The sequence below is a fragment of the Ostrinia furnacalis genome, unplaced genomic scaffold, assembly GCF_004193835.3.
Source record: "Ostrinia furnacalis isolate ACB-3 unplaced genomic scaffold, ASM419383v2 OfSCF0398, whole genome shotgun sequence".
NCBI lineage: Eukaryota > Metazoa > Arthropoda > Insecta > Lepidoptera > Crambidae > Ostrinia > Ostrinia furnacalis.
Window position 1 is genome coordinate 1144499 of NW_021130637.1, and position 27858 is coordinate 1172356.

At 41.7% G+C, this 27858-nt stretch overlaps 2 protein-coding genes across 6 annotated transcripts; one reads left to right on the forward strand and one right to left on the reverse strand.

Annotated features, from left to right (window-relative positions):
- Positions 1-4638: 4638 nt before the first annotated feature.
- LOC114363708 (uncharacterized) lies at positions 4639-8695 on the reverse strand. 5 transcript variants are annotated; one of them, XM_028319531.1, is made up of 4 exons: positions 8548-8695; positions 7997-8091; positions 5404-5884; positions 4639-4980 (listed from the first exon to the last, which is right to left on the reverse strand). In XM_028319531.1, the coding sequence occupies exons 3-4, from the start codon at positions 5850-5852 to the stop codon at positions 4725-4727; spliced, it is 705 nt and encodes a 234-aa protein (XP_028175332.1). In that variant the 5' UTR covers positions 5853-5884; positions 7997-8091; positions 8548-8695; the 3' UTR covers positions 4639-4724. The 5 variants fall into 5 exon arrangements, with proteins under 5 accessions (XP_028175332.1, XP_028175340.1, XP_028175325.1 ...); XM_028319511.1 differs by lacking the exons at positions 7997-8091; positions 8548-8695 and adding exons at positions 6252-6330; positions 6432-6768 and having other exon boundaries at positions 4641-4980; XM_028319539.1 differs by lacking the exons at positions 7997-8091; positions 8548-8695 and adding an exon at positions 6450-6770 and having other exon boundaries at positions 4640-4980.
- LOC114363379 (UHRF1-binding protein 1-like) lies at positions 6902-27858 on the forward strand (the record flags this gene model as incomplete). Its single annotated transcript, XM_028319069.1, has 17 exons — positions 6902-7063; positions 7544-7745; positions 11002-11112; positions 11463-11540; positions 11947-12051; positions 13273-13399; positions 13822-13982; positions 17015-17165; positions 17535-17661; positions 18586-18691; positions 19144-19258; positions 20415-20506; positions 20987-21122; positions 22949-23124; positions 25838-25952; positions 26791-26925; positions 27731-27858. Coding segments are annotated over exons 1-17 (2109 nt in total), but the record flags the coding sequence as incomplete, so codon positions are not given.

Sequence of the window (27858 nt, forward strand, 5' to 3'; positions counted from 1 at the left end):
TTTTTTGTATTGAGTTTTTCCCGAAGACTATAATCCGGGCTTTTTCAAGGCGAGGGTGAATAGGCACTTACAGGGCAGATATGAACCATCCTAGACTGGTAACATCAGGTACGATTGTGGTCAAATAACTGCCGAAAAATTTTGACAGATTTTTGACGTTTGTTAAAGTAAGATAGTGCAACTCAACCTTAGTGTCTTCCATTAATGGCTAATTTAAAGTACCTAATGCTTTTCCAAACAATTCCTTCCAATCTGCATTTTCCGCATCGCCTCAACAAACTTAACTTCTTACTTTCTACAAAAAGCCTCCCAAAAACTGGAAGCCAATATACAAAGTTACACACCCTTCACCCACCACTTGGACTCACGAGTGAACTGTTAACACGTACGTATTTCTAATAGACTCTACAACTATGTCGAACAACAGTTGCGAACTACGCAACCGGTCAACTTCGTGCGCTTCGGAACGCTTCGCAAATTAAATTTCCTCCCTTTTCTGCATTGGAAAAAGCGTGAAACAAGTTCGAGTAATGTCGCAAGACTCGTGAGTAAGTAGTAGACAGAGTTCCGCTGCGTTTGCATACTTTACTAAGTAAGCAGATGAAGTGAACGGCTGAGTTTGGACGCGAATCAACTTTGCTAGAATTATTCGTTGAGTCAATGTTGATCGTTGGATGTAGCGTTTAGGGATAATGCCACTGTTTTAAGCATTTTGCTTGATTGATTGATTGTGGCTTGTCGTTGACTTTATGTTTCGGGAAATGTTTTTTTTTTACTTTCGAGATTCGACGCAAATCTCAAATATTATGTGACACAAAGACGTGATAATGAGTATGTAACGAGGTGAGTATGATAATGAGTATGTAATAAATGATGATGTAACGAGGTATGTTGATTTAAAATATTTTTAACGCATAATTTGACGATTAAGAGAAAAATCGACGTAAGCATTAATATAATTAAGAAATCAACATAGTATACTACGAAAAATAATGAATTTTTCTGTGATATTAGATTTAATACTACGGTCTAATGACATTGACCTACCTATCTGCCTGAGGCGGTATCAGTTTGTAAAACTTTTTCTTGCGATAAAAATTGAAACGATCGATAAATCGGTCCCTAATCAAGAACATCCCAAAAGAATTGAAATCCAAAAAACATTTGAAACCAAACAATGTGTTTAATGATAGATCGCCCGGTGCTTTGTCCTGCTGGAAGGCTCTTCTGGAAGGACTGGTCTTTTGTTCTAAACGTCCTGCCAGAAGATTATCGCAAGTCCTGCCCGCAGTACGCAATTTGTACGTGTTTGCTTGCTGGTCCTTCCAGCAGTACGGTGACCTTCAAATTTGAACTCATCCTCACCAGAAGTAGTAAACACTTGGTTAGTGTTTATTAAATAAAAAGTCATGTCGTAGAATCATTTTGTTTAACCAGTATTTTACTTTTCTTAATATATTATAAACTTGTTTATCTTCTTTCAACTTAACTAATAGGAACTATAATAAGGAACTTTAAATTAATTACTTTGGTACGTCACTTTGTATTAGAAATTACACCTATCACTTACAAATACACTACAAATTAAAAACAAAAACAAGAAATAAATTATAAATGTTTGATTAGGCTGGAATACTTCACATTCATTATAATATTATCGCCAAAATGTTGCCGACTCCACGCCCGGCGCGTCAAAATGTGTCGCGCGAGCGCGAACGCGCTGCCCCCGTGTATACTCGTGCGCCATCGGGCTCCGACTAACGGTTAGTCGCGTTTTTCGATCTTGGGCACTATTGGGTGAAAGAGAGAGAAACACTCTATTTTTTCGTGTAAATTTGAAATTTGTACAATGTATACTTACGAAACTGTGATCTTTTAATTTTGCGTCCTACCGGAAGTACTTTAAGTCCTGCTGGCAGGACTCCGGGCGATCTATCATTAAACGTTAGATAGACGTGCAAAACAATAAAACAAAACGTTCGTTGTGATAAATCTACCGTCCACCGTCAACAATTTAAAACCGCTGATAAGCGGACAATACTCCGCGAAATAAAACCCGCAACGTCGTGGCTAGGGATGGGACACTAAAGATCGATAAGATTTTTAAATGCCTATCGATTAAACATAATCCAAAATGAGAACACAATATTATCGCTTGTCGTATAAAACCCGCAACGTCGTGTCGTCGATGGGACGATAATATACAATTGACGTGATTTTTAAATGCCTAACAATTAAACTTAATAATTCAAACTGAAAATTATTGGTTGTTGTTAATACATTTCCATGGTGTTTGAGGCACCATACGCGTGAAAAATTCATTAATTATCATACAAAATTGATCCATGATTGAGTCTTGCCAAAAAATCATACCTGCTTACTTTGATTTTGATATTATCTTTACCTACTTAGGTAAACGTGCAATAAACTTACGGAAGCTCTTGTATTCAGATTAAAATTTTGTTTACCTTTTTTTTTTTTAAATGGATTCTTCAGAAAATTCTCAATCGAGTATTCGTTCACATCACTAGAAGACCTGTAGATTCTCTTACTTTTAATCTTTAATGTTCCTAAAGCAATAAATTCCGACAGTTATACTGCGAAAAGACTCAGAATTTATTTTAAATACGATACTAGATTTAAAGCTTACTCTGAACAAAAGTTCTGTTACCACTTAGGTACTACAACCGTGTGGTTTTATTGGAGTTCTATTACTTTATAGAAATGTATCGAGAAAATGCTTGCAATGAAATTATATTGCTTTTAATGTCGATGTAACTAAAAGTCAACATATCTATTTCTTTCCTTTGGAAACTCTAAAACTCATTTATTTAAAGCACTTTTACACGTCCCAATATTAACCCTACCACTGCTTCGGGACAATAAATGGGAAATAAAAAGAGACTAATTTTAATAGTATCAGAAGTTACTTTAAGGAAATCCTTAATTAGATATTAATAAGATAACATTACTTAGCTTAAAATTTCTGCTTTGTGACGACGGCACAACTACCTAACCACACTATGTACCCGTGCCAATATCTGTAAAATTCACAACTTTTAGGCTGAGTTGCACCACCTAACTTTGACCGTAACTATAACGATAACCGGTGATTTTGTATGGAGTTTGACAGATTTTTGACGTTTGTCAAAGTTAAAGTAAGATGGTGCAACCCAGCCTTAGTAACATTATGCTCTAGTTGATACACCTTACAGTAGCATACCTTATATCGTCATTTATTTGTTCTGGGGCTTACGTAGGCTTTACATCACTTGCAGGTTTGAATTCCTATCCTTCTTTCCCCCAACTCATATCACTCACTGAGGGAGCCGTCAGATTTTCAGGGAATCTGCCCTTCTGGCAGGGGGAGTCTTACATATCACAATAGCTGCCATGGCTAATAGTGGGTATGAAGTTTAATGCATTTTTATGACTATGAACTTAGCTGTGATGTGTGCATGTATATTATAAGCGTAGAAGCGTAGAAATATCTAAGTTACAAGATAGTTTTCTTCTCAATAATCTATCACAAAAAAAAAACAGGAGCGTTATACGAATACTTACTCGTTGCAAAAGTTTTTGCCATAGGTAACTTCTAAGGCTGAGTTGCACCAGCTTATTTTAACCGTGACTATAACCTTAACCGGTATACCATTATAATGTTTTGAATGGAGTTTGACGGACTTTTAACGTCTGTCAAAGTTAAAGTAATGGTGCAACCCAGCCTAAATGTACTTACAGGGTAAAAATGTTGTTCTTTGTCAATAAAGTAGTTTGGTGTGCTCCCTGTACATTCGATGCGTAGCAAAAACATGTTAATGTATCAGCTAAGAACCGACAAATCAAATTGTCACCAGCACAACGCATGCATATTCCCACAACTGGAGTCGGGAGGCAAAAACAAAGGCTTTTCACGAACAGTTTATCACAGCAATCATTTATCAGAATATAACTAGTGGGGCGGAATACATTGCGGCGGACATTTTCGCGGTTGTAGGGAATTTTTTGTTGCGACTCCCCGTTGTTTTCCGTTCGGGTTTTTTGCGTCAGATCGTGAGCAAAAAATAGATGGTAAACATTTTTATGTTCTTTGTTGGATTAGCCTGATCTGTTTTTTGGTGTCATTGGCATGTCTGATGATGGCCATTATCCTGCTTTCGCCTCCGAGATTTATTTTACCATGTAGTACCCCTGTACGACAACCCAATCCGCACACAATATTCAGCGTAGTAGTATTAAAAAACAAAAGAGCGGGCAACCCCACCCCTACCACGCTGTGGGCTCGGTGTCNACGATCTGCCGCTGCTGGTTCTTTCTCGACACCGCTGCTGAAGGTACTGGCTTTCTCGTCGCCTGCTCCCATGGGGGGATGGAAGACTTAGTCTACATAGTATGATAACTGTCGTCATTTGTTTTGCAAGTTCTCACCATGTTGTGGCGATCGATCTGCCGCTGCTGGTTCTTTCTCGACACCGCAGCTGAAGGTACTGGCTTCCTCGCTGCCTGCTCCCGTGGGAGGATAGAAGACTTAGTCTACATAGTATGATATAACTGTCGTCATTTGTTTTGCAAGTCCTCACCATGTTGTCGCGGTCGATCTGCCGATGCTGGTTCTTTCTAGACACCGCAGCTGAAGGAACTGGCTTCCTCGCCGCCTGCTCCCGTGGGGGGATGGAAGACTTGATTACGACGAGGATGGAAGACTTCATTAACTGTACCACAACTCAATGGTCAATATTTTGGCTGCAAGTCCTCACCATGTTGTCGCGATCGATCTGCCGCTGCTGGTTCTTTCTCGACACCGCAGCTGAAGGTACTGGCTTCCTCGCCGCCTGCTCCCGTGGGGGGATGGAAGACTTCCTGCTGTTCCTCGCGCTGAGGATCTTGGTCAGCAGGATGTGGTTGTGCCTCTCGATCTCGCGCAACCTTTCGTTGGTGAAAGACATGTTGATTCTGCGTGTTGGCGGGACTGATATTGACCTGAAGAAGTGAAGACAGATGTTTTAGTCTTGTCAAGTAGGTAGATAAGTAGCTTGAACAGTTTCTATATCTTTACCGTTGGGATCTAGAGTAAGCCTAGGCGCAGACCACCGACTTTTAGTCGGCCGATAGTTGGGCCCGATTTTGAATGAAGAATCGGCCGATACCAAATCGGTGTAATGTACGCACTTTCATACATCTCCATACTGATTAACAGCCTGACCCAACTATCGGCCAACTAAAAGTGGGTGGTCGCCTAGGCTAAAAGGAGGCGTCTATGACACTAAACGTAAAAAGACAATTGTCCTGCTGATCGTGATCTTATTCCGGAGAGGTATTTTAAATTAGGAAAAACAGACGCACCTTGGACTTTACCCTTCAGACACTGAACATTGAACATGTCATGTTCTAACTTCAACTTACCCATAATCAGTCGTAGATCGCCCTGTAACCGAGCCTGGAGGCCTATGTGACATAGAAGACTGACTTTTAGACAATTTCATGGAAGACGGAACAGTCTGGCTCTTGCTGATATCACTGGCGGATTTGGGCTGCGTTTTGATCGACTCCTCTTCCTCCTCGCTTTTGTCCTCCTCAAACTCGTCAGAATATCCATCCTCTTCTTCCTCGATAGACTTGCTCTTTTCTTCCTCAGTCTCCGAGTCATAGACGCATGTCTCCACGCAGATGTTAGGGGGCCGTTTCATCGCGTCGACAATACAACCCATCTCCGACAATTCCTTGGACAGCTCATTGACTTCGTTATTGTTTTCCTCCTGGTACAGCTGTTTGGTTTTCGGTCGGTTAGAATCGCCGGAGGAGAAATCCGCGTCGATGTAACTGCCCTCTACCTTGCTGTCTCTGTGTGACATTGTGCGGTCAAGCGTGCAAATACTGTGTACCGCTAAAAAAATTAAAATAAACTTTACTGCGATGGTATTTGGGGTGTGCTTATTGCCTGGATAAGTTTATGCGATAATAAGTACGCGGATTAAACGGATAAAATGTGTGAATAAGTTAGGCAGGGAGGTAAGTAGTTACTACATTACATTTACCCTTGTGGCAATCAATCAACTTTATGAAACGCTGTACAAGTAAGTAAATAGTAATGGTAATCATTGCTAGGCGAGAGATGGGTCAAAAGTATAGTGATATTGATTTAAATTATCATTATAGTTCATTTTTTCTATTATTATTTTACGTTTTACTAACTACATAAATAAATAAATACATTTTAACTAATCTATTGCGTTATCTTGGCATTTTGTTACCTCTACGTCAACAGGGTATATTTTAGGGCTCAATGTACCAGCCGATCGTAATAAAACGTTTTATTATTAATATTGATGACTGAAAATTAATATAAATTGATTAAACGATATAAAACACCAGTAGAAATGTTTCAAAATATTTCCACAACAATGACTTGGTTTGTCAAACTTGAAATTTACTTTTAATTTCTAGCAAACCTCCTGCAGGCTCCGATATTGTACACGGCCAGTTGCAATCCAGTATCAAGTTTCAATTATTAAGCACAAAATAATAAACTAAAACGGTGTAAAAGTTATTGTAAAATCGTAGTAAACATTTATTACAAAATCAATAAATCTACATGGAGATACGCAAACAAATAACGCGCCTTTTGGTTGCTAAGTTTGCGTTCCGTTTCCATGAAGTGTTATCCATTTTACGCAGCACAAAAACAAGTGCCACATCTTCTTTGAAGTAGCTATTCTCCAAATAATTAAATTAAGCCTAAATTATTATTCTTCACCTCCAATGTATTGATTACGGTCTAATGATTGAAATTAATTTAACTTAAAACTAAGGGATCTCTGACCGGATGACCTTCTGCCTGACACTGACAGAACGCGGTCGATTGTTGTTTTGACATTTAGCAGTCATTCATTCATTCATTCGAGTTCAGTTCTGATTTCATTCACAAAAAGAAAAACCTCGGGGAATTTCGTGTTTCGATAATGATTTTTGTTATAAAGTTACTCGTATTAAATAGCTAGACAACAAATTAACAGTTTAAAATGGTTACTATAATAAAGAACCAGTTGCTGAAACATTTATCAAGGTATGTTTAATACGCCCATGACTTTACTTATCGATGTCTTTTCGTATAATTTTATCTAATTGAATTAATTGGATTTAGTGCTGATAGTACTATGTATTTTCTTATTTACGAGAACTTAGTTTGACTATCTTGAATATCCCTAAACTTTGACGCAGTGCTTAGTATTTTCTTTGTGCTGGATTCATACAATGTATTGTGATCAATGGCATGCAAATAATTTGATAAACATTTGATATGGCCTGAATTACTTATACTCTCTCCTATATTAGGTACTGATTGCCTACGACGTTATCAGAAAGGGCGCTTTAAAGCCGAGCCTGTACAACAAAAATGAAGATTTATTCAATGATTTATTAAATGTTTTTATGTAGCTCAAAGTGCTAATTAAGAGCTTAATTCCAACCACCGAATTTGTGTTAATAGCCTTAAAATATCCTTGCGAATAATCCAATTTTATACCATTAAATCCTGAATTTACAGGTTTACAAAAAACCTAAATCCGGAACAAATATCTCTGTCCGCTCTACGCGGTTCCGGAGAGCTCCACGACTTGACTCTTGATGAGGACCTGCTGACGGACCTGCTCGAGCTGCCAGGATGGGTGCGACTCACCTCGGCCCGGTGCAACCGGGCTACGTTCAGGATACAGTGGACCAAACTGAAGACTGTTCCTATAGTGCTGGTAAGTTTTGTTTATTTTCTGAATGTTATTTCACTTTATTAACCCATCAAATCCTAAGCGGTGACTTAAGACTTCGTACCAATTGATTCTCTTTTGTGTCTCGATTTGCAGAGCAAAATAATGCAAGTTTGTCTATTTATCTGTTAACTTGCACTTGCTGAACCAGTTTAAAAGAAATTTAGTAGACTGATAGGATGATACATAAGGAAAAACAGAATAGTTTTTATCCTTATTTTAAAACAGAGACTCACTCGTTTTAGTCTTTTAATTTTCCAATGTAGTGAGGTGTTTAATATGTTAGGATGTACCATTACATACAATGACTAGTATCAATTGTCTCCCTTGCCTGTAAAACAAAAATTAAGTAAGCAAACAAAGTTAAATTATATACAGATTTGACATTAAGAGCAGTATGAATATTTATATTTGTTCACGAATGTAATGAAAACTGAATATTCACAAAATTTTCTCATCTAAAACAGTTCTGTCAGTTGAACATTTTGATTAACATATTTATGAATTGCTAATTTTGTCTTCGTCCAACGCTTTTGGGCTTATGTTAGTAGACTATTGATTTGTTCAATATTTAGCATTGAAAATGGCCTGCATGCTCATTGAACTGAAATAATCTTATCACGGTATAAATAACTTTAAACAAATAAGGTACATAATTGTTTTTCATTGTTATGTGTTCAGTGTTCACAGTTTGTTTTGTATGATTTTTTCTTTCAAGGAAAGATATGAGTTTGGTTCATCTATTTTGTCTCACACATCTAGGTTTTTTTAAGAAAAGGCTACTAACAGCATTCAAAATCTAAATTGGAGTAATTTGATAGTAAAAAGGTCGTAACAAGATGTTTGACGAAACCGTCGGAATTGGTCACACATAACTCCGGATTAGTGATTGACGCACGACACTCGTCCACAACTATAATAATATGTACAGTACCAATAGTTAGGCCAATCGTCTATAGTTTTTTTCCCAGAACTGGCCATAAAAACTGACAAGTCCTTATCTTCTATTTATTGTGTTTATTATCCTCAATAAGACAGTTGCTATAGGTATACTGAGAGTGATAATGAGTGCAATAAAATAATGCATTATTACTGCTTATGTAACTAAATATTGTATCTATACTATTTTTAAAGTATATTATAAAAAATACTGTACTTTAAACAGTCTTATCAACCCATTTTTTCTTATGATTGGATTAACATTCGTCTAAATATTTCTACAGCTCTTTCTGGTCAGTATTCATCATACCACAGATCATCTGTGGATCATACCCATTATTTGCCCTAAACATACAACTTAGTAATATCAATGTAAACATCTGTTTTCAAGGTTTCAGCCTTAGTTGATTCTTACAGCAATCTTACATCCAGTTTTAACTGAAAATAATCGTGCTTTATCACGAAAAGTACACAAATTACCGACTATTTGCACATAGAGCAAATCATAGGAACTTGGACAATACCCCAGGAATGTAACAATGTTATCATGGCTAGGTTGTGTGCCACCTAAAAACCTAGCAGCTGTTTGGAACGCAAGTCTTGTCCTAGTCACGGTCGAATGCTCTTTACCACAGTATAGGAAAGAGTACTCAGTAATATAGCGACATTACATGAGAAGTGCCTCATTCATCCAACCAAAACATGTATTATGGTAGACCATGAAGTGTTACACGTGAATATACTTTGATAATGAATCTTAATTTAGGTGCAAGCGAGTCGCGAACGCATTTAAATTCAACGTCTTATCTGCTAGACTTGTGTCAAGATGGTTAAGAGTTGTGTTTCAATAATTGCCTTTTGTACGTGTCACGTATTTAATTCGATTTCAAAGTCAACATAAGCTTAAATTCTGGACACACTTAATAAGATTAGTAACTAAGATACTTATTTCCAAAGGTCATACACACTTACAATGTTATTGTCGTTGGCAAGCTATCAGTTACATTCCTTCCTTCGGTAATGGCATTCTTAATCTCCTCATATAAAAATAGCCCTGTCGCACTCTAAGCCTCAGCGCAAATGGGTCACCGACCACAGCCACCTGTGGCCAGCGACTTAACACACTTAATATGCGGACACTACTGTAGCGAGTGGCTGCCACCGGATACACGTGTGTGGCGCGTCTATACAAAATATGTAAAAAAATGTGTTAAGTCGCCGTCGCTGGCCACCGGTGGCTGTGGTTCGGTGGCCCATTTGCGCCGATACTAACTGTCATTCCTTCAATCCAACCACGACACTGTCTGGTCCGCTTTATGTTTTCTATCGATTAAACTTAAACCTCTGCGGAGCTACTCTCTATTGATGGCGCTCCTGTTAAGTGAGAGAAACAGATACTTCCAATTGTAGTAACGTTCAATTCAAAAACTGTTAAATTATTAATTAGCTATAAATATTGGCAAAATATGTGCTCACTATCACAATGCAATGTTTATGTAACACCTTTATACCATGTCTTATGCAAATAAACTATTATCATTATTAGAATAAGTTTACTATGCGCATTTTTTACTGTGGCACCGAGTTCGGCTTGCATGTCTGGCCTTGATCTTACTAAACTACCATCCTATTTGTTTGGCTAATAATTTGCTTTTAACCTTGAATGTTGAGTGCAGCGTTCAATCATTAATACAACACAGCTCTGCGATTAATCTTAAATAGGTAAAGACTGGTTTTAAGCAATAACAAAGGAGGTGCACATGTACTTTGTTATCTACGAATAGATAGACATGTAAATGTTTACGTTTTAACAATATGTACTACAATATTAAACAAGTATTTAAGCACCTTAGATGCAACTTAATGACAGTCGGCATAGATTCGATTTATTACTAGACTTTCTGGCAGACTAGTTTAAATGTTTTTGCGACGAAAATAATGTTTGTCCTTCTCCAAAATTTTACAGAGACATTGAACTAATGAAATGAGTAGTTTTTATGCGCTGGACAATACAACAATTGTCTTGGCCAAATAAAGAGTTGCATCCTTGTACTCGTATTATGTAATTACCAGACAATGACTTTTCGTCTGGGGACTCTAGCAAAAGATTTAAACTCACATAAAATATAGAAGACAGATAGATACTCGTACTCTTTTGCTCATCACACAAAACAGACCAAGAAATATAAAATCGACATGGCATGAAAATGCTCACTTTTCTTAGTTCCTCTGGAAGGAATTTACATAAGATACAAATATCATGAAGTAAATTTATTTAATCTTTCCTCTCTTCTTTTTCTAGAATTTAGACGAGGTACACATAGCACTAGAAGTGTGCCAGGAGCCGAGGGTCGTAAACCCCACCGCCACGGGATCTATGCCCGCTCCGGGCAAATACAGCTACATACACAAGGTAGGCTCATTCATCAAGATATATGTAAAGGTGACGATTCTAACTGCGACAGAGACAGGAGACCGTGACAGTCACTTAACTTTAAGCAATGCTTAAGCATCAGTTCGTCATCAAGACCGAGACAGACGAAAGAGACCTAGAAGTCAAGTGTCTTGTAACGGTGGCGGTCTCGAGTCTCTTGTCTCCGTTGCTTGACTCGCAGCGCTTGTATTGCAGCGAGAATCGCCGCCTTGCCTCTTAAAATTATCTTTGGAAGCACCACTTTGTCGCAAAAATTGTACATTGCATTGTTACTTGTTACTAATTACGTTTGGGCATTGCACTTTCTTACTTATCAAAATATGTTTCAGGTCATAGACGGAATCTCGGTGGCTGTGAATCAAGTGCAAATAGACTTCAATTGTGATGCGTTCACCAGTAGTGTTCAGGTACAGTGTATTCATATAATTAAATGTTCAAATGTTATATTCTTTTTCTAACTGAGATCACAGCATCACATAACTTCATGTCCTATTTAGCCAGGATCTACAGCTTGGCCGCCAATAACCCAATCAGTGAAGGCCAAGTTTGTCCTGGGGCAAAGTAAGACCCGGTTTGCATCAAAAGGAAAATGAAAAAAAGAGACGAGAGAAGATGTGTTTTGTTTGAATAACCAATCAAATTTCGTTATTTCCACATTACCTTACCACTCATTTTCGGTTTGGAAATTTGACCCACATTGATATTCATCAAAGAACATAGAACGAGTTCGACATTGTTTTGAGATAGATGTGCTCTATAGCCATTTCACTGCAAATGTTTATGAATGTGAATTTAACTTGAGTCTCGTTTCAGATCTCAAGAGTGACCGTTGAGTCCCGGACGCCCGAGGGCCGGAAGGGAGACCTAAGACTGACTAGGATCAAATCGCCCGACACTGGACAACTGCTTATATTTAAGGTAACTTTTTTCGTCAGGAAATGCATGACATTGCATACCCACTGGGATAGAAACCAGTCGGTTATGTGAGGCTCTCCCTGCCAGATGAGCAGGGGCTTTTTTTTTATGTGACAGGAGGCAAACGAGCAGACGGATCACCTGATGGTAAGTGATTACCGTCGCCCATAGACACCCGCAGACCCAGGGGCGTTACAGGTGCGTTGCCGGCCTTTAAGGTAAAGATACGCTCTCCTCTTGAAAGCTTGCAGGTCGTATCCGTCCGGAAACACCGCAGACGACAGTCCACTCTACTGCTACTCAGTAAAACCTGACAGTGTCCTCCCAAAGTCTTTGGGACGGAGCTGTGAGTTATTATCCGAGCTAGACGGCTTATGCCCGTTTTCACCATCAATACCTAATTTTAAGTGACCCCTTCCAAACAAAATTCCTGTTAAGTGTTACCATAGGGTTCACTTAAAAATTAGGGATTGATGGTGAAACGGGCATTAGACATTATTTCGTGGCTCCGCCCTAGACTGTGGCTCGCTCCGTTTGAGCAAGCGACGACTGGCTTCAGGGGAGTAGTACCCCCCCTGTTTTCGCTAACGGTGCGCGTGAACTTATGGACAACTGGACTATTCCTACTTGTCGTTCTCACCGCTGTAACAATTTCACTATAGGATATATGCGATAAGCGATTACACCAATCGAATTGGATAATGATGATAGGGTTTACTTGGACAATACTCAGGTTTTCCTACCATTGTTTACCTTTCGCGATGTCATCCTTAAATTACATTCGTTTTTCCTGTATTAGCTAATATAATCTGTTTACCTCGTTTAGAAAAACAGCGAACATTGTCTTTTTCTAGTGTGGATTGTAATATAACCATGGTGTCAGTTAGAGCCGGCATATAACATGGATCAATTAAAAATCACAAAGAGTGATAAGTTACTTATTTTCTGCATTTAGACTTTTATAAACCGCTTTTACACCTATAAATTGCACCAAAACATTATCCCTGAAGCCCCTATTTCCATACTGGTTTTTGGACCAAATAGGGTCCATGCATGTCTTAACCAAACCAGTAGCAATTTTGTTCCTGGCTGTTCTAAAATGATTTTTAATTTTAATTTGTGTGAAGATTTAATTTGAGAGTCCTATGTGGAAATTGAAAATGCTAAAATCTACTAGATCACAAAGACATCAATCAATAACCAATCTTATTCATATATCTATAGGAGCTAGAATGGCAGAGCGCGCGCATAGAAGCCAAGGCGCACGGCGCAGCCGCGGCCAACTTGCCGCCCCTGAGACTGCTGCTAGGCAACACGCACTGCCGCATCGTCATCAAAAAACGACTTTCAGGTAAATATTTAAAGCTCAATTTACATTAACGTGTAATCGTAAAGTTATTGTGATCTACTTCCAAAATGTAAAATTCTGAATTCAAAATAACAAGCTACTTTAGCTATTAAAACCATAGTAGGGTTCTGAGTATATCATGTACAGTCAAAGAATTTAATTATCCTACAGCGGTATCCGCCTCCCGAGAGGTATAGTAACTGAACGTACCTAAACTGTGGAGTGTCCTTTGAAGTCTTGGAGGCTAACCTATTTATTACAATTTACTTACATTCCTTAGTGTGATTGAGCGATGTGAGATTCCTTGGGGGAGGCTTTTGTCCAGTAGTGGATGTCTTTTGATTGAAACGATGGAACTTACTAGGCTTTAAGACTACCTAACTTTTAGCAAACAAACGTCGAACAACTCATCTAATTCTCACCAGACTGCGCCGTAATTGGCTCCCGGCTGGCAATCCGTCCGGAGCCGCTAGCGTGGGCGCTAACAGATGGCCAGCTACGCGCCGCATTAGCTTGCGCCGCGGCCTTGGCTGAGCCTGTTAGAAGAGCCACAGCCGCTGCTACTCGCGCCAAGGCTCTCAGGAAGGTATGTAAAGCCCGGTCTGTGAGCACGTAGAATTTTGTCCAATGACCCCAAGCTACCCATCTTTATCGCTCGCGCGTAATTATGTTGCTGTCGCGCTCGCACATTCACTGTGAGCGCCTGTCGCACAGTCGCGACAGCAATATAATTACGCGCGAGCGATAAGGATGGGTAGCTTGGGGTTATTGGACAAAATTCTACGTGCTCACAGACCAGACTATAGATGATGACAACTAGCTTGGGCGCTAACGGACGGACAGCTACGCGCCGCATTAGCTTGCGCCGCGGCCTTGGCTGAGCCTGTTAGAAGAGCCACAGCCGCTGCCACGCGAGCCAAGGCTCTAAGGAAGGTATGTACAGAGTAAATACAAATGAGTAGGTCATCTTCATAGAAATGCACCGAGCCCGGTTTGTATGTGAGCGCGCCAATACGTATGCGGCGCGCACGCACACTCTGACAAAATTGGGGGCAACTCACCACTAATCAACGCTAAATTTGCTCAGTGTGTGCGTGCGCGCCGCATACGTATTGACGCGCTCACATACAAACCGCGCTCGGGCGTTTCTATGAAAATGACCTACTCATTTGTAATAGACATGTTGACACCACAGTCAATTGACGTACTTTTTAAAACTGTCAAAACGAAACTCTCCCATAGATTTTGTATGGCACTACAAGCAAGTGACGTCACTATTTTGTCAACCCAATTAAACTACTTTTTTCAATTACAATTCGAACAAAAATCGAAATTTACAGGTAATTTAAAATAAATTAGATTTTTAAGACCAGAATGAAGTCTTTTTAACAGTTGTGGTTTCGAATTATTGGGGTATGGTGTCAAACTGTCTATTACTCTGGTATGTATGAGATGACTGTGGTCGGTAGGCGATGTCTGTGTTTGCGTGCTAGCGTGGGCGCTGACAGACGGCCAGCTACGCGCCGCATTAGCTTGCGCCGCAGCCTTGGCTGAGCCTGTTAGAAGAGCCACAGCCGCTGCCACGCGCGCCAAGGCTCTCAGGAAGGTATGTATAGAGTAAATACAAAATTCGGGGCAACTCACCGCTAATCAACGCTAAATTTTGTCAGTGTGTGCGTGCGCGCCGCATACGTATTGATGCGGTCACATACAAACCGCGCTCGGGCGTTTCTATGAAGATGACCTACTCATTTGTAATTACTCTGGTATGTATGAGATGACTGTGGTCGGTAGGCGATGTCTGTGTTTGTTAGCGTGGCGTTTAGCGTGGGCGTTAACAGACGGACAGTTGCGCGCCGCACTAGCTTGCGCCGCGGCGCTGGCTGAGCCTGTCAGGAGAGCCACCGCCGCTGCTACACGCGCTAAGGCTCTCAGGAAGGTATGTAAAGCCCGGTCTGTGAGCACGTAGAATTTTGTCCAATGACCCCAAGCTACCCAGCTTTATCGCTCGCGCGTAATTATGTTGCTGTCGCGCTCGCACATTCACTGTGAGCGCCCGTCGCACAGTCGCGACAGCAATATAATTACGCGCGAGCGATAAGGATGGGTAGCTTGGGGTCATTGGACAAAATTCTACGTGCTCACAGACCAGACTATAGATGATGATAACTAGCGTGGGCGCTAACGGACGGACAGCTACGCGCCGCATTAGCTTGCGCCGCGGCCTTGGCTGAGCCTGTTAGAAGAGCCACAGCCGCTGCCACGCGAGCCAAGGCTCTAAGGAAGGTATGTACAGAGTAAATACAAATGAGTAGGTCATCTTCATAGAAACGCACCGAGCGCGGTTTGTATGTGAGCGCGCCAATACGTATGCGGTGCGCACGTACACACTGACAAAATTCGGGGCAACTCACCGCTAATCAACGCTAAATTTGGTCAGTGTGTGCGTGCGCGCCACATACGTATTGACGCGCTCACATACAATCCGCGCTCGGGCGTTTCTATGAAGATGACCTACTCATTTGCAATTACTCTGGTATGTATGAGATGACTGTGGTCGGTAGGCGATGTCTGTGTTTGGCTCCGGCTGGTAGTCCGGCCGGAGCCGCTAGCGTGGGCGCTAACTGACGGCTGCGTTCCGCACTGTAGCCTTATTCACGTTACAAAACTTCAACGACAACAAAACACTGAGTTGCGATCCTATCGAGTAATCGTTCTATCGAAAATGGCCCTTGTGAATACGGATTTAGAACTGTTGTTCAATGGGACGACTTCTGAACGTCAGCGGCGCTGGCTGAGCCTGTTAGAAGAGCGACAGCCGCTGCTACGCGTGCCAAGGCTCTCAGGAAGGTATGTAGATGATGTGACTGTAGTTGGCTCCGACTGGCGATCCGGCCGGAGCCGCTAGCGTGGGCGCTAACAAACGGCCAACGCTGGCTGAGCCGATCAGGAGAGCCACAGCCGCTGCCACACGTGGCCAGGCTCTCAAGGAAGATATGTAGGTGATAACTGTACTTGGCTCCGGCTTGCGATCCAGCTGTAGCCGCTAGCTGATCGCTAACAAACGGCCGGCTCTGCCTGAGCCTGTTAGAAGAGCCACAGCCGCTGCTACTCGCGCCAAGGCTCTCAGGAAGGTATGTAGATAATGACTGTGGTTGGCTCCGTCTGGCGATCCGGCCTATGCCATTGACGGATGGACAGTTGCACGCCACACTGAGACGGTCAGGAAAGCCGTTGCCACGCACGCTAAGGCACTCAGGAAATCTTCGTCTGCAAACATATCCGTCAAAAATACGGATTTAGAAATTAACTAGAGGTGTCTGATTATTGGATATCGTGCGTAACGTAAACTAACACAAATAGTTCTTCGCACCGTATTTTGTACAGATTCGAATACCAGTGCGAAACTGCTCTTAGTAGAAAGGTTCTTTTCAGGGTACATGTCCTGTACCGTTTGGTTCTAGCAGAGTAAAATAGGACCCCACTCTTTCTGTGGATGTTGTAGTAGGCGTAAAAAGTGGATAATATATTTTATTTTATTTTTCTTTATTATTTTTTATATGCGAACAGCAGGTCTCCCCAAACTATGTTTTAAATCCATTAATCTCCACTTTTCAGATCGAAGAGCCCCGGGAGCAAATCCAAAGCCGACCGCCGAGTGGCGACCGTGACATACTCGCGCGAATGTTCGCCAAACACGACGTGCGTGAGACTTCGTACCATCTGCTCGCGCCGCGGATCGACCTGCACTTGTGTGATGACCCTGGCTGTAAGTAATATTGTACTACAGGACTTGGCATAACTGTGTCAGTGCCTGGGATATGGAAGCGGCACGGAAGGGCTGATGTTATGACGTGACAGTATACAAGTCTGAAGTCTTGCTAACGTTTGACGACACAAAAACACCCTCTAGTATTCATTTAGGAAGTATTATGGAAATACGTATAAATATCTTCTACATACTCGCACAAATGTTCAGTAAAGATTGTAGTAGTAGTCAAAAAGTATTTATGTACGGTACGTCTACCAAAACTATTACCGACCATACTTCTCATGTATTATTATACGCGATTGCGTTTTAAAATAATACTACTTCTTATACAACAGCTTCGATAACTACTATTGTTTATATTTTCAGTGGGGCGTTCAGAAAAGCCATCGCTAGCGAACGGAGGTGCCTTACAAGTGACGCTTGTGAGCATGCAGGCGGATCTATTCCCCTACCACAAGGCGGCGGACGACCGACGCCATTGGCGCGGCTACCGGTAAGTGTGAGGCGCGACTGGCGCCACAATCGCTTTCATTGTAGAATAAGGTCCTATCACTTGCTATAGTCCGGTCGCCGAGCACGTAGAATTTCGTCCAATGACCCCAAGCTACCCATCCTTATCGCTCGCGCGTAATTATGTCGCTGTCGCGCTCGCACACTCACAGTCGCGGCAACATAATTACGCGCGAGCGATTAAGATGGGTAGCTTGGGGTCATTGGACGAAATTCTACGTGCTCGGCGACCGGGCTTTAGTAGGCAAAACAGTGGCGCCAACTGGTGACATTATCATATTGGGATAGATGTAGCTTAGAGTAAGATCTTGCCACTAGCTTATTTATGTTGCCAACTAGTAGGCACAAATATTATACAGTTCGCAAGGCTTGAGCTTTGAATTTGTGTGAGTGATCGATCGCCAAAAGTAGAGTTAGACAAAACATTTTTAAAAATTCGCAAAAATGATTGTGTAGAAAAATTTTACACAAAAACAAAATACTAAGAATTAAACACGTCACGCTGCCACCAATACAAGAGGTGTAGTGTGAATGATGCGCGACGGACTTGCGCCTCAGACCGATTGCCAAAAAGCGGTAATTTAAACTGTCACAACTACACAAACATATGCACTCACAGAAATGCAATGACTAATCATATTCTTATCTATTTATTTACACTTTATTTCTATCTATACTTACGAGCAAAAGTATGGAATCACCCTCTTGAGTTTTGTTCCCAACGATCTGAAGAACTCAATGACTATCTATGCATCTATGGTATCAAGTTAAAGTTTGTAAAGTAACCTTTAAACTGGTACCATTTATAATTTAATCTTCATAGTCGTTTAGCTACAAAGACTACTCAAAAGTTGATTCCATACTTTTGCTCGCGAGTGTATTTAATTTTGTGTATTATTTATTTTAGGGAAGCAGCAACACCACACAGTCAGTGGCTGTCGCAAGCCCTGTCTTCGTTCTGCACGACGCTGCTCGACGCGTTGGATCCTAGACCGCTCACTCCTAGTAATAAGGTAAGAATTCGAATGCAACAGTATCATAATCGTGAATTTTTGATATGAAAACATTTATTGACTTTTTACACAGTTTGTGCTTCTAAATTACTAGTTTGATGTTTAGGTACGGTTTTCACCAAAGTGAAGAGGAGGAAAGACAAGAGGAGAAATTTTTTGATTAACCAATCAGATTCTGGTTATATCCACATCACCTCTTTGCCCAGCTAAGGTTCCAAAATCTGATTGGTTATCCAAACTCCTCTCGTATCTGCTCCTCCCTGCTTTGGTGGAAACGGGCCTTATGATCGTAATTTATATTCTAATGACTACTTTCTCCCGGAACAAACTTGACCATCACTGGTTGGATTTTTATTGGCGGTCAAGCTGTAGATCCTGGCTACACAGGAGCTGCGGCGGTGGGAACTCGATGTGGAAATAGTCCCATTTCTAATTAATGTCTTTGACCACAGGCGAGTCAAGCTGAGAAGTCAGAAGAACCTCTGTCGAACGGGATCAACCACAGGCCGAGTCAAACCGCCAGCCAGCAAAGCTCTACTGCTCCGTCCACTAACATCTCCTCACAAGGTACGTGATCCTATAAGAACTTGAAGAAATGTCTGGGCTAGTGGTAAAACCACCTGTCGCGGACCCAAAGATCCCGGGATCGATTGGGAGCGAAAGCGAAAAAAACCGAAAAAAAATTAACAGGTTATGTAGAAATAAATATCCTTAGACATTTTACACTGCGCTTCTAGTCCCAAACTAAGCAAAGCTTGTACTATGGGTACTAGACAACGGATATAAACATACTTAAATACTTTTTTTTTGTAAATACATACTTATTATACATAGAAAACACCCAGTCCAATACAAACAAATATGTTCATACACACTAATGTTTGTACTGTGCGGGAATCGAACCCGCTACCTCCGGAATAGTAGTCCGTTTCGAACCACTACACCAAACGGCCGACTATGAGAAACTAGAAATGTGTGAAAAATTTAAAGTTAAAAAAAAACTTTTTTTTTCATAAAGTAAATTTTTTCTTTAGTCTGTATTTTACGCGTCTCAGCTGGGGCACTCCACTGCTCGCTAGAGTAGTCGTACGCGCTCCCACATTGCCCCGATCTGTCTGTCTCGCTCACGCCTCGACCACGCTTCCAGTGTTATTATTACTTACTTAGCTAACTTAGACCATTTAATGCAACATTTCAAGTAATTTTGAGTTGTAATAAGTGTTACATTAGCTTACGTAAATAGTGCTAGCGACGCGTGTGTCCATAAATTACCAATTTTGGGATGAAATTTTGAGTAACTTTATTTAACTTTTTTTTGGCATAAATAGGATTAGTATCAATAACTCATTACCCAGAATTTTTTTTTTCGGTGATAAAAATGTAGTGGTGTATACGGTTCTGTTGTTGTTAGGGCTTGATCCAAGACCGTAGGCCAGGATTTAAGTGCGTTGTCACTTCAGCTCTCAAAACGTACGACTCGCTGAAAAATACCAGACTGCGCGTCGATCACTATAGTATCGCTAATTTCAATATGGGGAAGAGGAGGTGATAATAGCTTTTCATCATGTGCCCTACATAATTTACTGAACAATCCGCGGACATAAAAATAAAGACAATCTATGTGCATATAAGTTTTAAATAAAAAATAAATAAATAAATAAAGAACCTCCTCTTTTGTATCATTCTGAAACGTCCTGTATAACATGTTAACGTCTTATTGCAGCATCGCCAACCAGGACCAGGATTCTGCAACAGCTGGGGAAGCTCATGACCACATGCCTCGTACTTAGGATAGACGACTTCACTGTTTATAAGGTAATCTTTAGTGTGGATGTGTTACTTAAAAGTTATGAATATTAACGTAATGTTGACGTTAATTTAGATCTTTTTATTCAACCCTCAGACATGGCAATTTTTCTCGAAAATCTCGAAGATTTCGCGAAATAGTTGAAACTACCCTATAAATCCCATCAGTTTTCAATAAAATTGACTGTACAATAAGATTTTTAGAATCTAGTTGGCGAAAAATTTACGTCATATTTGTCACAAAGAATCTATGGAATAGTGCGTATAAACAACGATTTGATATTGGAGTGATTGCTGAAAGCTATGATCCAAAGTCGAAAGTTTTTTATCCAGTACTTAGGCCCGAATAACTTGCTCAACAATTTTACTTTCAATGTGCCGTTTCCTCCATGCATGAGTTTAAAATCGCTAGTGTGAAAACTCACAAATCGTTTTTATCATAAGTTTCAATGCACGAGTGTCAAAAGTCACAAATAGTTTTCGTTATAGGTTTCGACCGGGTCCAAGTCCCGGGAAGCGCCGCGACCACTAGTGAGCGCCGAGAAAGCTACTTTGCCGGGCGACGCGGGACTACTACACGCGGAGCTGACGTTCTTCTACTATCCTGGCGATGTCTGCTTCCCTTGTAAGTGTGTTAACATAATTTGTAATATCATCATCATCAACAACAGCCCGTTAGGCCCAGAACAGACGGTGAAACGCAACTGCAACGAGACTGCAACTTTGTGATGATTCTGATGAATGAAACTGAAACTGAAAGTTTCAAACTGGTCGCGTCATGTCGATGGCTCCTATAAGGGGGAAACTGCCGCTTACGCCTTTTTCCAATTATTTAAGCAATGATTTCACTTTGCTCTAATCTATAACATCAGTAAGAAAAAAAAATTTTTTTCCATTAGATACAAAATAAAATTTTAGGCAAATAGGCGTATGTGGAAAACTACGCCACGTATAAAGCCCAATCATACGATTCGTCAATCTATACGAGTAGTTGCTTACATAAACATATATTTTTTATAATCCAAATCTTAAATAAAGCCATGAAAATATTTAGCAAATTGTTTTATTTATAAATTATGACACATTATATAGTTATTTAATTTTTAGCGTTAAGAGTCGCATCTCAAACTAATTTGAAAATTATAAATAACTTGAAAAAATCGAACTGCCTAAGGCATCGTGGGTTCAATTCCCGCCTTAGGCAATTCGATTTTTTCAAGTTATTTATATTTTTTAAAAATATGACACATTATGTTAAAAGACCTAACTAAATCTCGAGCACAGTATATGGGCGTATTTGCGTTAAAACGTAAAACGGTACATTAAACGACTTTTTCTAACTGATTTATTATTGATATAGCACATGATAACAATTAAAATAATTACATGCATAAATAAAGAGAGTAATCGCTTAAAATATTATATTTACGTTGTCATTTAAGTCTCTTTACGTTGAACAATATACATGAAATTATAGTAATATGCCGACGTAAAAGGGCAATGCGTAAAATCTCAAAATATATAAGAAAATTATAAAAATTGATAACAGCAGTAGCAAAAGCATTACATGTTAAGGCTAAATGTGAAATTTCATTAAATTCGTTTTAGTAGGTCAGAAGATATGACCCAAAAATATGGTTCTGGCCACTAAAATGGCTCTCCTGTAAAATTTACTTTTTTCACTTACGCCAGTATACGTAGGAGCCATCGATGTGTGGTCTCTCAACGGACGCTATGGCAGAAACTTAGATGCAACTCAAAAGTAACTAGCAGTTGCAGTTTCGTTGCAGTTGCGTTTCACCGTCTGTTCTGGGCCTTACAGTCCTCTGCTGGACTATGAGCCTCCTCCACTTAAGTGAAGGGTATTACCATAATCTCCACGCTTGGTAGGCGGGTTGTAGATCGCAGTTTAAAAGATTAATGTTTATCAGAGCGACATGTGGTGACGGTAGAGTCAAATACATTTTCTAACCAACCCCTACCCTTTCCGCGGGTGTAGTAAGAAGCGATTTAAGGACTACACATCAAAGAGAACTGGAAGTTTTTCATAGCAAACTATACCAGGCGAATCACCTCACGTGCTACGAATTAGGGGAAATAAACTTTGTTGCGCTTCCCTATCAAAAGAATATTGCTTTTGGGGAATAATAGCCCGGTTTTAAATTTCCATAGATGTTTGGTCGTTGACACTTAGCTACTCCAGACGGGCAATATTTGTCTGCATTTGTGGCAAGCCAAAGACCGGAAACATTTCAAGGATTACCAACCAAACTATACAATATTTCTGTAATGTTCCGGCTATTATAGTCGCACCATCTAGTCCCTAAAGTTTCAAGTTGGCTTAGCTTAGTACTACATAATTAGGTTTAACTTTTATGGGCATATTTTCTTAACGTACAAGTATACTAGTACTACTTTTACTGTAACAAATGTTTCTTTTGACTTTTCTAGTGCCAGCTCCAAAGCTATACGTCCAGCTAAGTCCAGTCCGCATATCCGTGGACGTAGCCAGCGTGGTCTGGCTCGGAGCCTTCCTGCCGCACGTGGCTCAGGCATTACAACAGGCGGCAGACGAGCAGGAAACCCCGGCGTATATGGACGTCAGGACCGAAGCCATCATGCCCAAGGTCAGTGCCAGCTCCAGAACTATAGTCAGCGTCAAATAGTTCGTGACACCTAAAGTAGCTAAAAAGGCTGCAACACGTCTTTTGTTACAATGAGGGCTATCGTTTTTATACTTAACAGTTGGCACCCCTGGCGATTGACAGGACCTTACTCTACAGTGGCGCCATCTTGATGAGTGCAAATACGATAGTCCTCCTACCACTTTAGCGCTCACAAGTTGGCGCCACTGTCTTCGCTACTAGCAAGTGACAGGACCTTACTCTACAGTGGCGCTAACTGGTGAGCGCTCAAACGATAGCCCTCATTGGAATAAGGTTATATTGTCAACTTTTTGGCCACTTTGGATGTCACGAACTATTTGACGCTGACTTGACCTTCACTGGTTGGGTTTTTGTTGGCGGTCAAGCTGTAGATCCTGGCTACACAGGAGTTGCAGCGGTGGGAACGAGAGGTGGGAATAGTCCCGTATGTCCAAGGTCAGTGCTAGCTCCAAAGCTATACGTCCAGCTAAGTACAAGTGTAGTGTGGCTCGGAGCCTTCCTGCCGCATGTGGCTCAGGCGTTACAACAGGCGGCAGACGAGCAGGAAACCCCTGCGTATATGGACGTCAGGACCGAAGCCATCATGCCCAAGGTCAGTCATCATCATCATCATCATCATTTCAGCCATAGGACGTCCACTGCTGAACATAGGCCTCCCCCAATGCTTTCCATGTTGATCGATTGGTAGCGGCCTGCGTCCAGCGCTTCCCTGCTACCTTTACGATGTCGTCGGTCCACCTTGTAGGTGGACGTCCCACGCTGCGTTTTCCGGTACGCGGCCTCCATTCCAGAACCTATCTGCCCCATCGGCCGTCAGTTCTGCGTACTATGTGCCCTGCCCATTGCCACTTCAGCTTGCTAATCCGTCGGGCTATGTCAGCGACTTTGGTTCGTTTACGGATCTCCTCATTTCTGTTCGGGAAACTACGCAACATTTTTTCGTCCAAAATACCTCAATGCCTGAAGACTAGAGTGTACAACCAATGTGTGTTACCAGTGTTAACTTATGGCTCGGAAACGTGGCCTCTCACTATGGGCCTTATACAGAAGCTCAAAGTTGCACAGCGTGCTATGGAGAGGGCTATGTTTCAGAACTATAGTCAACGTCAAATAGTTGATTGAGCGTGACACCTAAAGTAGCTAAAAAGGCTGCAACACGTCTTTTGTTACAATTGGAATAAGGTTGTATTGTCAACTTTTTGGCCACTTTGGATGTCACGAACTATTTGACGCTGACTTGACCTTCACTGGTTGGGTTTTTATTGACGGTCAAGCTGTAGATCCTGGCTACACAGGAGTTGCAGCGGTGGGAACGAGAGGTGGGAATAGTCCCGTATGGCCAAGGTCAGTGTCAGCTCCAAAGCTATGCGTCCAGCTCAGTCCAGTGGATGTGACTAGTGTAGTGTGGCTCGGAGCCTTCCTGCCGCACGTGGCTCAGGCGTTACAACAGGCGGCAGACGAGCAGGAAACCCCGGCGTATATGGACGTCAGGACCGAAGCCATCATGCCCAAGGTCAGTGCCAGCTCCAGCTATAGTCAGCGTCAAATAGTTCGTGACACCTAAAGTAGCTAAAAAGGCTGCAACACGTCTTTTGTTACAATGAGGGCTATCGTTTTTATACTTAACAGTGGGCACCCCTGGCGATTGACAGGACCTTACTCTACAGTGACGCCATCTTGATGAGTGCAAATGCGATAGTCCTCGTACCACTTTAGCGCTCACCAGTCGGCGCCACTGTCTTCGGTACTAGCAAGTGACAGGACCTTACTCTACAGTGGCGCTAACTGGTGAGCGCTCAAACGATAGCCCTCATTGGAATAAGGTTATATTGTCAACTTTTTGGCCACTTTGGATGTCACGAACTATTTGACGCTGACTTGACCTTCACTGGTTGGGTTTTTGTTGGCGGTCAAGCTGTAGATCCTGGCTACACAGGAGTTGCAGCGGTGGGAACGAGAGGTGGGAATAGTCCCGTATGTCCAAGGTCAGTGCTAGCTCCAAAGCTATACGTCCAGCTAAGTACAAGTGTAGTGTGGCTCGGAGCCTTCCTGCCGCATGTGGCTCAGGCGTTACAACAGGCGGCAGACGAGCAGGAAACCCCTGCGTATATGGACGTCAGGACCGAAGCCATCATGCCCAAGGTCAGTCATCATCATCATCATCATCATTTCAGCCATAGGACGTCCACTGCTGAACATAGGCCTCCCCCAATGCTTTCCATGTTGATCGATTGGTAGCGGCCTGCGTCCAGCGCTTCCCTGCTACCTTTACTATGTCGTCGGTCCACCTTGTAGGTGGACGTCCCACGCTGCGTTTTCCGGTACGCNCATACAATAAAGACAGCTATATGCCAGTGAAAGTTCTTTCGTCATCGGTTCAGCTGTATCTGAAATTAGCCAGAGCAAACAGACAGAAAGTCGAAAATAATAGATATGCTCTTATATTATACATCTAGCGCCTAGCTCACTCAGTGCCTGAGGTATGGGAGTCATGGGAGGGTGTTTTTGAGACGGTGTCAGCGAGACTTCAGATCTCCATCAGATTCGTATGCTTTGTCACGTCATAATGTTTAATGTTACCCCTCCCGTGCCGCTCCCATTCCTCAGGCACTGACTGACTCAGTAATTCCAGAATTCGTAATTAGAAACTAACATAAAATTTGTTTTTTTATAGATAGTGCTAGAAGCCGGCCCCGAGCATATCTCGCAGCAGCGCGACCGGCCCAAGGAACTACACGTATGCACCGCACGCGCAACGCTCACGAACGTTCGCGAATCGCCGAGAGCTAGTAAGTACGCGAATACTATTGGCGTATCTAGGGTTATTTTTCAAGGGGGGCCCCTATAGTCTGGTCTGCAAGCACATACAATTTTGTCTAATGACCCCAAGCTACCCATCCTTATCGCTCGCGCGTAATAATGTTGCCCACAATCAGGGTGCCCGTCGCACAGTCGCGACAGCAATATAATTACGCGCAAAACTCTACGTTACGCAAGACAAAATTCTACGTGCTCACAGACCGGGCTTTAACAGGGGAGTGTGGAATGGGCACGGCCTGATATGTGTGACATAGATAACTATGACCATTTCGTTTTCGCGAACGCAATTTACTGAACGCAGAAACTAACTAAATTTTTTGGGCTAGATACAAATTGAATTGTTAGTGTCTCTAACGATTTGAGGGCTTAGTGTGAGTTGACATCAAACGACGTCACTAGCGAGCGCTTTAAAAAATATTTGAAAATTTTGGTTCTTGAAAGTTTCCGCTAGGGGCGTTGTACAATCCGTCATACATTTAATATCACTTTTTTACGCAGTCGACATCGAATGCGTTTGACGTAAACTCACACTACGCCCCCTAATAAGTATATTTTCGAATTATTTCTTAACTAGCTTTTGACCGCGGCTTCACCCGCGTAAAGTCAGTGTCACAGATCGGCATAAATTTTATAGCGTCATATATGTTAATCTGGGTTACAAACAATAATAAAGTTTCAACAAAATCCGTTCAGTAATTTTTGCGGGAAAGAGTAACAAACATCTTAACTTTCGCATTTATAATATTAGTAGGATGGTGTCAAGTACCCCTATTATCTGATGGTATTAAGTGTCGTATGTGTTTGCAGACACGGCGGGCACCCGCGCCGACCTGGCCGCCATCTTGGCAGCGCTGCAGCGGTCGGCGCCTGCGCGCGGCCAATTTCCTTGCTCGGCTGATGACGTCGACCCTATACACGAGCAGTTCATACTTCATGCTGATAGTGAGTGGTTTTTTATGCGTAAATCGTATAAACTAAGAAAATTACCGTAAAATCTGACACACTAAACATTATGCACTAACTGGCAAAGCGAGCTACTTATCGCAAATCAAATCAAAACTATTAATTTTAACCAATGTTTTAGCAGTTATGACGCATGTCATCGATCGTGTGACGTGCAGAGTCAATGGACAACACGCATAAGTTGTAATATTAAGTTAAATTATGACTTAATTTAAAGTTTAGATCACNTGTGCCCTGCCCATTGCCACTTCAGCTTGCTAATCCGTCGGGCTATGTCAGCGACTTTGGTTCGTTTACGGATCTCCTCATTTCTGTTCGGGAAACTACGCAACATTTTTTCGTCCAAAATACCTCAATGCCTGAAGACTAGAGTGTACAACCAATGTGTGTTACCAGTGTTAACTTATGGCTCGGAAACGTGGCCTCTCACTATGGGCCTTATACAGAAGCTCAAAGTTGCACAGCGTGCTATGGAGAGGGCTATGTTTCAGAACTATAGTCAACGTCAAATAGTTGATTGAGCGTGACACCTAAAGTAGCTAAAAAGGCTGCAACACGTCTTTTGTTACAATTGGAATAAGGTTGTATTGTCAACTTTTTGGCCACTTTGGATGTCACGAACTATTTGACGCTGACTTGACCTTCACTGGTTGGGTTTTTATTGACGGTCAAGCTGTAGATCCTGGCTACACAGGAGTTGCAGCGGTGGGAACGAGAGGTGGGAATAGTCCCGTATGGCCAAGGTCAGTGTCAGCTCCAAAGCTATGCGTCCAGCTCAGTCCAGTGGATGTGACTAGTGTAGTGTGGCTCGGAGCCTTCCTGCCGCACGTGGCTCAGGCGTTACAACAGGCGGCAGACGAGCAGGAAACCCCGGCGTATATGGACGTCAGGACCGAAGCCATCATGCCCAAG

What these genes read in the sequence shown, in the direction of transcription:
- LOC114363708 (XM_028319531.1), bottom strand. Translation starts at nt 5,852, where the DNA reads ATGTCACACAGAGACAGCAAGGTAGAGGGCAGTTACATCGACGCGGAT. An exon ending in CGATCTACGACTGATTATGG is followed by an intron (nt 4,981 to 5,403) that starts GTAAGTTGAAGT and finishes TCACTTCTTCAG; the next exon opens with GTCAATATCAGTCCCGCCAA.